Source organism: Salmo trutta, chromosome 13 (assembly GCF_901001165.1).
Source record: "Salmo trutta chromosome 13, fSalTru1.1, whole genome shotgun sequence".
In the NCBI taxonomy this organism is placed as follows: Eukaryota; Metazoa; Chordata; class Actinopteri; order Salmoniformes; family Salmonidae; genus Salmo; species Salmo trutta.
In genome coordinates this window covers 79,018,075-79,029,928 of record NC_042969.1, presented here as the reverse complement: position 1 = coordinate 79,029,928, position 11,854 = coordinate 79,018,075, and the positions used below count along the sequence as shown (strand labels likewise).

The 11,854-nt window shown below is 42.5% G+C and overlaps 1 protein-coding gene across 1 annotated transcript; it reads right to left on the bottom strand.

Moving 5' to 3' along the window:
• Positions 1-1,754: 1,754 nt before the first annotated feature.
• trpc2a (transient receptor potential cation channel subfamily C member 2a) lies at positions 1,755-8,028 on the bottom strand. Its single transcript, XM_029774027.1, has 13 exons — positions 8,014-8,028; positions 7,077-7,769; positions 6,219-6,419; positions 5,583-5,747; positions 5,115-5,289; positions 4,306-4,506; positions 3,975-4,137; positions 3,304-3,396; positions 3,024-3,216; positions 2,760-2,887; positions 2,594-2,654; positions 2,329-2,461; positions 1,755-2,191 (listed from the first exon to the last, which is right to left on the bottom strand). Exons 1-13 carry the CDS (start codon positions 8,026-8,028, stop codon positions 1,755-1,757), a joined length of 2,658 nt encoding a protein of 885 aa, XP_029629887.1.
• Between the last annotated feature and the right edge of the window lie 3,826 nt (positions 8,029-11,854).

Below are 11,854 nucleotides of genomic sequence, written 5' to 3'. Positions count from 1 at the left end.
CAGTTCCACCAATCCTCTTCATCATCCTCTGTGTTCTCAGGGAGCGTGGAATCATGTCTTATCATCACTAGAACCAGGACGTCCATCAGCCTATCACGTCTTATCATCACTAGGACCAGGAAGCCCATCGGCCTATCATAACTATGTGTAAGATGACTTGACTGTATCAGGAGCAACTCCCAGGAAGCCATTTTTTTCAGATTGTATTCTCATTTTACAGATTTTGTTTTTGTAGCTAAATGTAAATTGTGTTTTTATCTTTGTTTTATCTGGAATAAAGATAGTACAATGTCCAAAATGTAATGTATAAATTCATTCCTATGTACTGTATGATCATGGTTTACAGAAGTATATTTTGATTGAGCAATATCAATAAAGCAAACTGATTTGACAAATCATTGTTTTTATTGACTGGGGCTCCAGTGTAGAACAGATCATCCAGGGGCTGGGGAGTGACTAACACTGCGGTGTCCCTGAACATAGTCATTTCCCAGGCCCATAGAGGACCGTGCTCTGGGCCTCTGGGCTCCAGGGCTCCTGGTAATGAATGGCTGGTCACGCCCAGGGGTTCACCAGGGCTGACACCTGTACACAGACACACTGGAGCCTGGAAAGCACACAGTTACCCTTCTAATTGAAACAACATGAAATGACTGAGTCATGAGCTGGAGGGTAACGTCACAGTCCAATCTCCCCACACACTCATAAGCAGGCAGTACATTACTCTGTCTGCATTACTTTGTCTGCATTACTCTGTCTATGTACCACATGTTTTCTTTGACACCCAGTGTCATAACCATGTCATAACAGCTGACATGACCATATTATAAACAGGTTATAACACTGTCAGCGCACATATTTATACCTGTTGTGACATACTGCGTTATTTTATGGCTGGTTATGACACCTAGACATGAGTGGCAAAACCCATAAAACCCACCACACAAGGCAAAACATTCCATTACACCATAGTCTACTTGTCAACAGTATATTTATGTTATATAACATTTTCTGAAATTCACCATATTATATTATCATTGTAATTGCTCACACATTGATGTCAGATTTCAGGAGTAGGACAAGACCACCTCTTTTTGAATGATGACTGATATAAGGGCCTATCTGGCTTATATGATTATGATGGTCATAATGCTTCATAACAGTGTCATAAAGTGTATTTTCTTCAACAAAAAAAATTTAAATAATGAAAAAAGACGACGTAAAGAATTCGTTACAACAACAAAGGATTTAAGATACAATCTTTCAAACTAAAGGAAAGTGAACACAGGTGGGTTTTGACACTGTAGGTGTTGTAACCAGACGTAAAATAATGCAATATATCTCACAACAGGTGTAAATATATGGGTCATGACAGTGTTGTGACCATATTATGACAGGTTGTCATAACACGCTATGTCATAATATGACAGGTTATGACACTGGGTGTCAAATAAAGTGTTACCATGTGTTTTTCATACCAGAGTTCTCTATATAGAGATGCTATGGTACAGTAAACGTAAATACTACATTTTAAACTGATCATCAGGTTATCCATGCAATTATTTGAATATTTTTTATACTCATAAACATGCTTTTGCTAATTGCTACATTTATGACACGCATAATCAGACAAAAAAAATATGTAAAGTTGTCCCAGGAGTGGTAGGTTTCTTACATAATGGTAGGCAATTTACATAATAAGGCAAGCATAGTTGTTTTGAATATTTACAGAAGGCTATATAGCAGGGATTACATCACGACATGATGTTAGTGTTTTCCCCCACTGTTCCCTGTGTGCAGGTACTCTCTGTTTCTCTCTCCAGGAACTCCTGCCCACTTTGGGACTCGGGGCTGATGTCTGGGGAGCTCTCGCGGTTGTTTGTGGGGGTGTTTTTCTCTGTAAACACCTCTGGGATCATTTCTGTTTTCCCCTCCTCTTTCTTCCCCTCCTCCACCCCCCCTATGATGTGCAGATTGACTCGTAACAGGTCTGGGCTATTCCCCATTGCCTCGTTTTTATCAAAGTTCTTAAAGTTGTTCTTTGCTCCTTTGATGTACTTGCCCAGGAAGTTGCCTCCATCGCTCTTTGAGCCGAAGGACTTGCTGTTCTGCAGGTTCTGATGGAGCTGCTTCATAGCAGAGTGAAGTCTCCCCACCCCCTTGTTCAGCTCTGTGATCCTGTTCCCCACATCTGTTTAAAAACAAAAACACCCATGAGAGATAGAAACACAAAGAACAATATGTAGCAGTCACTGTTCTCGACTTTAGGTCAAGGTACCTGTATAGGGCTAAACCATGCTTTACTGTGGGCACATTTAGTCCCTCTACCTTTACGTGTCGCCTCTCCAAACTCCCTGCGGGCTGCTTCTATGTAGCGCTGTACCAGCGCCTTGACCACCTGCAGGCGATATGACACTCGGTCCATCCCTGCCTCGCCACTGTTGTTCATTGTACTGTTGGACTGGAAGTGTAAAGGAAAAATATGAGTCTGAATACAAATACGTATGAATATGTATGAGTCTGAAGTGATTATGCTTCTGTGTAGTAATGTTGGTAAGATCTATCTATCTATCTATCTATCTCTATAACCCACCACAGAGGCAATAGGAGGATAGTCTGGAGTTTTCTTTTGGTTGCAACAACAGAAAAAGCCCCTATGACAAAGAAAAAAAAAAAACACTTGCCGAACGTTTTGATGACAATTTCCACTGTTTAAAGCTTGTTACAGAGACCGGTGTTGCAGACAGTGGCCAGCCTACCTCAGTAAGTAGAACAAGGCCTTTGGAGAGGGGACAAGGTTGAAGGGTACCGGTATAGTGGAGCCCTCTCTGAAGTAACTCAAGTAGAGCTTTGAACGAGCAAACTTCCATTCAACATCAGCATCATCCTGACAGGGACCAAAAGGATGGCAGTCAAAGAGGACATTGTTAAAACATGTTTTTGTTTTTTAATAAGTTTCCCCTCACATGTATCATGCACATGTTAGATATATTGATTTGCGATGCCAGATTATTATTTTATACCTCTATCTTCTGGAATGAATTAGTGATCATGGCGATAAGCATATTGAGCAGGATAATGACAATGACGAGAGTGAAGACCCCATACAGGACCCTGCCCACAAACTGAGCCAGAACAAAATCTGGCATGTCCACATAGCCTTGATTAGATGCACCAAACATGGTCCAGAAGAGAAAGTTGAAGGTTTCATTGAAGCTGAAACCAAAGGAAAAGTGCAATAGGAATGAATGCACAGAGCTCTGCAGGTTTGGAAGATTTTGGTAAAGGTTAGAACTGTCATACCGTCCAAGATGTGGAGAAGTTGCGTAGGGCACGTAGATATTATTCAGTCCACAGAGAAAAGCTGTTCCAATGATCATCAAGAGAAACATGAACCTAAAGGAGAAGAGGGAAGATTTGTTGTAGTTATTTGAACTATACAACATTAAGTACATTTTTATATTTGCGCATTACTTTCTGGAGTGTCATTTCAAAATACAAAGTGTCCTGACGTGTCCTTACATTTACATTTAAGTCATTTAGCAGACGCTCTTATCCAGAGCGACTTACAAATTGGTGCATTCACCTTATGATATCCAGTGGAACAACCACTTTACAATAGTGCATCTAAATCTTTTAAGGGGGGGGGGGGGGGGGGGGGGGGGGTTAGAAGGATTACTTTATCCTATCCTAGGTATTCCTTAAAGAGGTGGGGTTTCAGGTGTCTCCGGAAGGTGGTGATTGACTCCGCTGTCCTGGCGTCGTGAGGGAGCTTGTTCCACCATTGGGGTGCCAGAGCAGCGAACAGTTTTGACTGGGCTGAGCGGGAACTGTACTTCCTCAGAGGTAGGGAGGCGAGCAGGCCAGAGGTGGATGAACGCAGTGCCCTTGTTTGGGTGTAGGGCCTGATCAGAGCCTGAAGGTACGGAGGTGCCGTTCCCCTCACAGCTCCGTAGGCAAGCACCATGTCTTACCTCATCATGTCATCTATCATTATACCAATGGAGATCTGCAGAGTACCCAGAGACTCATGGGCAGGCAGGATGTAGGCCAGTCGTGTGAAGCTGAGCATGCTGGTCACAGCGAACAGAATCTCTGAGATCAGCTGAGGGTCCTCCTGCCACCATTCATCCCGCACTGCAATAAGCCAGGAAATAGCCATACATGAAGATTCTTAAAGATCAGTAGGATTAGACCCAATAGTGTACTTTAGGTGATTATATACCGTAACAGGATATTGAGTTGTATAATCCGTAATTAAATATAATATACAATACCGATTTATTGTTGGTACATACAGCTCACCTGTTTGGGTGAAGTAGGCACACTTCTCAACCAAGTTTTGGTCTTGGCAAACAAAGTGACCAATTGCCATGATGAGGACTCTCAGACCGAAGGAGGCCAAGTACATGCTGAGTACTATCATGTCCAGAATGTTGGACCAGTCCACGATGTAACCCCTCAGACCCTCCGCCCACACATTCTTACACTCACTCCAGAAGAAACCTAGAGGGGCAGGATCATGTCATTCCCATATTTTCATATTATGCTAATAGCATTTATAGTTAAACTGTCATCTCTAACATGCTACCTACACTGAGTATACCAAATGTTAGGGACACCTTCCTAATATTGAGTTTCCCGCAGAACAGCCTCAATTTGTCGGGGCTTGGACTCTACAAGGTGTCGAAAGCATTCCACAGGGATGATGGCCCATGTTGACACCAATGCTTCCCACAGAGTGTGAAAAACCCAGCAGCATTGCAGTTTTTGACATAAACCGGTGCACCTGGCCCCTACTACCATACCCCGTTCAAAGGCACTTACATTTTTAGTCTTGCCCATTCACCCTCTGAATGGCACACAATCCATGTCTCAATTGTCTCAGGGCCTAAAAATCCTTCTTTAACATGTCACCTCCCCTTCATCTACACTGATTGAAGTGGACCTGGATTCACCTGGTCAGTCTATTTGATGGAAATAGCAGGTGTTCTTAATGTTTTGTATACTCAGTGTATAAAGGAGCCTATACCTTACAAAGAATTTGTAAAGAGTTTGTGGTATGAGAGATTGATGAATTGATAGTAAAGAATTAAAACATAACATAGACCTACCGACCACCCAGATCATATGGAGGGAGTTGTAGAGGATGTTTTGCTGCCGGGATGCGAACTCATCGCGGTACAGCTCCATGAAAATAGACTCAGCTAGAAGGGCGATGATGAACCACAGGTAGGAGGCAGAGTGCAGCAGGAATTTGATCACAGGTATCTTCAAAGTCTTTCCAATCTGAAATAGAAACACAATCCTTACAACACATCTGAAAAACAACAATCAGGCAATGTATTTTATGCTAGGGCTGGGCTCAATCAATATTGAGGGAAGTATCGTGGTAGATCCGCGTTAAAACGTAAAGACAATTTCCGATTGAGCCGACATATGCAGTGTTTACCGTGAATGCAGTCTCCGCAAACACGGGAACATTGCCTTTAAATTTAAATTGAGATATAAACTCGGAACTTCCACAAAACTTCTGTGATATGGATTGAATCCAGCTCTTAGCTCACCTACTCTTAGCTCACCTTGGACTTGGGAGCGACCCAGTAGATCATACAGAGGAGAGGCATGGTGAAGAAGATCCCAAGAGACACCGTGAGTTTCCAGACCGTCTTGCTGCCCCTCCACCCTGGGATGTTTCCACACCAAATGGACGACAGCACTTGCTGGCATATGGGATGACTCACAAACTAGAAGAGGAGAAGAAAACTGAAAGTAACACATGCTCACATGTTATAAACGTTTATTTTTGTATTAGTTTGAAGATAATTTAGTTTGAGTATAATAAAGGTGATATTGTCACGTACTGACCAGTAAAAGAGGTTGTTTGTTATTGTAGTTTGGTCAGGGCGTGTTTGTTTAGAGTGTTTCGGGGTTTGTTGGGCTGTTAGTTCTAGTGTCTATTTCTATGTGGTGTTTATTGGGTTGACCTTCAATTGGAAGCAGCTGCTCCTCATTGCTTCTAATTGAAGGTCCTGGTAGTTATTTCCTGTTTTGTGTTCGTGCACCTGATGGGACTGTTTAGTGTCGTTTGTTGTTTTTGTATACGTGTTTCTTTTGTTTTCCTTCTTTAATAAAATAAGAAGATGAATTTACACATTCCCGCTTCGTTTTTGGTCCTACGACACCCGTGACAGGTATGGGGTAGGTAAAGTAGTTACCAGTTTCTGATTGTAATTGACTGCAAGGCGTAGGCGTGACAGGGTTGGAATCCCCTCCTCGAAGCTCTGCTTGTCCAGTTCATCTTCATTATCATCATCACAGATGTTCAGAATCGTTGTGACCTCACTCTGGTTGCGACACATGGCCAGCATCTCCACTGCGAACTCCTGACACAGCTCTTCCAGGCTCAGGTACTGGGGCTGAGGAACACAGAGACTTCATGTGAGCTAACATTCAAATTTGATTTACTCTACCATGATGTTAAAAAGTTACCATCAAATTGGCTCATTCATCCCCCCTTGTCAATACTCTAGGAGTGGTGGTGGGGGTGGGGGTGGGGGGGGGGGGGGTGAGAAGTCAGGCGCAGGAGACCAAATATGCACTAGCAGAGCGTTTATTCCTGAGTCCAGAACAGGCATAAAAACCAGACAAAATAATCCACCCAAAAGGGCCAGAACGCAGTCCAGAAAGAAACGCCAGTCCACATAAGACAAAGAAAATATAACGCAACCACGACAGGTAAAACAAACCCAACATGGTAGGGCGAGACTAAATAACCCACTAATGAACCTAACTCAAAACAGGTGAAACACAGGACAGACAAAACCAAGAGAAAAGGGAAAAAGGGATCGGTGGCAGCTAGTAGACCGACGACCGCCGAGCGCCACCCCAACAGGAAGAGGAGCCACCTTCGGTAGAAGTCGTGACACCTCTCCTCTCCCCTGTAACTATTCCCCAGGTTGTTGCTGTAAATGAGAATGTGTTCTCAGTCAACTTACCTGGTAAAATAAGGGTACAAAACTGTAAAGAATATAGTACTACGTTGTCATTTACCCACAACATCAATTAACTCATACCTTAAATTCAGGCTCTTTCTTGGAGAGCTTGCGTAGCTCCCGACTGAGTCTGAAGGCACTGAGCATGGCATCCTCTGTGGTGATGGAGAGGTATGCCCGGCTGGCCATGCCCCGGTAGGTGTTGATACGAGACAGAGAGAACTTCAGCAGGTCATACTGACGGCCGTTCCTGCACTCCAGACAGGTACAGGAGACAGAGTGAGGCAGAGGGATGGCATGACCCTTTTTAGTCAACATGGTGACAATGTCATACAGGTCTTTCTGACAGGCCAGGGTCAGCGGGGTCACTCCGGGAGCAAACTGGGAGTCGTCAATGGAGTGGTCAAATATGGCCATGGAGAAGGAGCGCACATCCATCTTGTTGCCCTTTTCCTGGTCCAGGCGGTCCAGGAGCCTCTTGACCACCCGGGGCTGGTTGGTGTCCACCGCCACCAGCAGCGCCTCGTAGATCTGCCTGAAGTCAAACTTGACGCCCAGCATCAGAGCGGAGAAAGTGTCCTCATTGCCCATGCGGATGGACAGGTTCAGGGCTTCTCTCCACAGACGGTCCTCAGACTCATCCAGCTGGCGGATGATGCCGTCCCCTGTGGACAGCAGGCTGCCCACCAGAATTGAGTTGTCTTCCTGAATGGCTGCTATCAGCGTCGGAGGAAAGTTAAGCTTTTTGTTCACAATCGCCTGCCATTGGTCTGGCTGAGAGAGGATTTAACATGACATGTTTTAATGTACAATTATCCAGAATGCTGTGTTATGAACCACAATTTTACTCAGTAATACTTTCGGCATTTATATTATATAGTAACTACAATAGTTGTAGTTTTTATCTCATAGTAGGCTATATATATCAGAGTAATCAGTTATTCAAACGTTCAGTGTTAACACAAAATGTTTGTTTACATAAAACGGTACAGCAATATTAGAGCATAGGAAGTCTTACCGTAATATTTTCCATGTTGGTTAGCAGGGCAAACTACAAATGAAATCCTCCTTGTAGAGAACCTTCATCTGTAATGCATAATGTAAGTCCACATAAGACGTATAATGGTCGCTAAGTCGTACTTGAGGAGAACAGACTGAGACCTAATGCTCCAGACAGTCAGTGCAGAGACCTGTTGCCTGCTTCTGCTTTTACCTCTGTTACTGCGTAGACCAGCACTGGGGATTTCCACCTGAGCACGTTAACGCAACAGAACAACCAATAACAGACGCCTCCCAAGAGGAGTACACCAATTATCACAGAGCACCTCATCGAGGTTTTAGGATTTGTACGGTGTCTCTTTTCTCTTCAATGTTACTATATCATTTTAATTCTGATCTCAGACCTGGAAATGGGTATCAACAATGTAGGCACTTTAAGATCCCAGAAAGGGCCCATGGCCTTGTTGCTTATAGCCTCATGTATGATTAGGTTATTGACTGATGTTCACATGGATTTTACACCTATGGTCCATCAACAAAGTCCAGGTGACCGTCTCCAATAATAGGCTATGTGCAGAGTGTACCTTGATACAAAATAATTTAAAGTATAAAGATATAATTTACATGAACATTTCTGATAGACAATGAAAACAGCAGGAACCAATTAATGAGAGGCGCGAAACCAATGCATAAAAGCCATGCACTTGACCGGCACACTCACACAGATATGGCGGAGCAAACTCACAGATATGGTGAGTGGAGACAGGTTTGAGTTTTCCCAAAAGAAATACAAACATTTCTACATAACTGGGAACTAGACTGGCGTTTGTTTGTTTATATGACTAATCATGTACAAATCATGTTTGAAGTGACTATTGGTAGAATAGTTAAGTCAGATAGCAATGTTCATAACAAACAACTAGGCTAGCCCATTTGTGATAATCCATTTCTATGGAGGGAAATATCTGACACAGAGACATCATACAGCCATTATTTTAGAGGGGGCACAAAGTATGTGAGGAGGGAGTGGGGGTGTTGTGGAGGCGGGTTCTGGAACTCAGAGAATTTAGCATTTTTTATTCTATGTTTTCGTTCTGTGTAAATTGAATGTCCCACCCACCCCTCCCTCCCTTTGCCCTCAGAACAGCCTCAATTTGTCGGGGTATCGACTCTACAAGGTAAACGGGAAACTGTTGAGTGTGAAAAACCCAGCAACATTGCAGTCCTTTGACACAAACTGCCTAGCACCTACTACCATACCTCGTTCAAAGGCACTTACATTTTTTGTTGCCCATTCACCCTCTGAATGACACACATACACAATCCATGTCTCAAGGCTTAAAAATCCTTTAACCTGTCTCCTCCCCTTCATCTACACTGATTGAAGAGGATTTAACAAGTAACATCAATAAGGGATCATAGCTTTCATCTGGATTCACCTGGTCAGGCTGTCATGGAAAGAGCAGGTGTTTTTAATGTTGTGTATACTACTCACACACTTTGTATTGCATATTTGAAATATTTACCTGAATTCCTCACCACCCCACTAAATGTGCCACTACCAAAACATAGTGGGAACGTAGCAATAAAGAGAGAACCATGCATCATTTTGATGAACCTTCTATTCTAGAAACATTTTAGAAATTATATTTGCGTTTAGCTCCACTGTTCCTCTCTAAAATGTTCAATGTTGGTGGTCAGAATCTGCACCTTGTTGATTGATGGATTTACTTAATTAATTATGTTATATGTTTAAATGATCAATTTAGCTATCTTTATTTTGGCATAATAACAGGTATTTTCAGTGTTGTGTCAATCATAGAGATAAGTAGAGGACTCTAGATGGAAATAACTTATTTTGGTATAGACATTGCCATTGAGGGCTTCCACCATTTAAAAGTTGTCAACTGGGTGTGGATTCCTCTGGGTTGGGAGTGATCAGCCAATGATCAGATAATTGTCTAAGTTAATATCAAATTTTAATAATTATTTATTACAAAAACACAAGGAAGGGGTAACATTAAAGTATTAGAACATGAAGGACAAACAATACAGCATCAAGACACTATCAAACATGTATCAGTCCTTCCGCAACAGAGCCATCCTTATGTGTGAGGGTGCATGTGCATGATAGTGATGTAAAATATATGTCATAGTTTCCTTTTTCATGATCACAATCTTGTGAACCCAAAACCTCCAAGATCCCCCCCACAGTTCCCCAATAGCTGTCCCTCAACCATTCGAGACCCCTCCCACAGTCCCCCCCGAAATAAAAAATATATAAAATACAATTAATTCCATTCCCCACTCCCAAGAATCCCCCAATGCACCAAAAACCAAGAGAATAAACTAAAGAGAAAAAAGGAAAAGACAGAAGAAAAGAGTAAACAACAATGCAAAAAAAATAAACAAAATAATACATTTAAAACAAAGGACATCAAGGACAACTGAAATCATAACAGCAATGCCTACTTTATATGTTCGTGTGCATGTCTGGCACTATTACATGTATGTGTGTGTTCTTGTATGTGTTTAGTTGAATGAGAGTGTGTGTGTGTGTGTGTGTGTATGCATGTGTACAAACACCTGCACGGCATCAGCCTCAGGCAAACTGGCATTAGTTGTAAAAACACTGCCACTTAGTGTCATTCAAATGTACTTTTACTATGTTTTATTTAGACTTTTTTCCCCCTTTATCTTTTGACCATCATTCTCTCTCTCACACAGCAACTCCACTCCCACTGGTCTCCAATTCCACATACCAACCCTCAGCTTCCCTCAGCCCATCCCATCTATCTCTGCTGGCCACCCACTTCCTGTTTCAACCCATCCCAACCCTCAGCTTCCCTCAGCCCATCCCATCTATCTCTGCTGGCCACCCACTTCCTGTTTCAACCCATACCAACCCTCAGCTTCCCTCAGCCCATCCCATCTATCTCTGCTGGCCACCCACTTCCTGTTTCAACACATACCAACCCTCAGCTTCCCTCAGCCCATCCCATCTATCTCTGCTGGCCACCCACTTCATGTTTCTACGCAACACATATCTTTCAACTATGCTATGATGTTTAACGTACAATTTGAATCTATCTAATCGAATAGAATCTACAGATTGCGTGTTGAAGATAAATACTTTTACTAAGAGTATTAGTACATTAGTAATTGACTGACCCGGTCTCTCCAGATCTCCTAACAGTACTATTTCTAGGGTCAGTTTTAGATCAATGTTATGCATTTTCAGCCATTCCTGAACCTGAGACCAGAAACAGGCTACCTGAGGGCAATACCAAAATAAATGGTCTATTGATTCTGTATCCTCACAACAAAATCTGCAGAGCTTCGATGATTTTATGCCCCAAATATTCAACATTTTGTTGGTGGCAAGAATTCTATATAATAATTTTAGCTGAAAAGCACGAAGTCTTGAATCTTGCGTTGTTTTATATAATCAACTCATACACCCTGTACCATGGAATCGGTACATCAAAAATCTCTTCCCAACTATTTTGCAATCTGTATGGCACAGTTGTCAACATCCTGGTCCTCAAATGAAACTGGTATGCTTTCCTATTTATGCTATTTGTATTCCTCCGCCAGTTTTGATCCTTTACATTGGGCAGGCAGACCAGTTCCCTACCTCCTCCAACTGCCACCCGCCTCCTCCATTTTTGGGGCAATGCTGTAATCAATTTGTCATGTCCTGACCAGTAAAGGGGTCATTTTGTTATTGTAGTTGGTCAGGACGTGGCAGGGGTGTGTTTGTTTTGTGTGTTTCGGGGTTTTTGGGTTATGTTCTATGTTTTCTATTTCTATGTGGGTTTTCTAGTTTGTCTATTTCTATGTTAGTTTTGGGAACGACC

Coding starts and splice junctions, on each gene's coding strand:
- trpc2a (XM_029774027.1), bottom strand. Junction 6,420..7,076: donor AGAAAGAGCCTGAATTTAAG/GTATGAGTTAAT, acceptor TGTGTTCCTCAG/CCCCAGTACCTGAGCCTGGA. Junction 3,397..3,974: donor ATGATAGATGACATGATGAG/GTAAGACATGGT, acceptor CTTCTCCTTTAG/GTTCATGTTTCTCTTGATGA.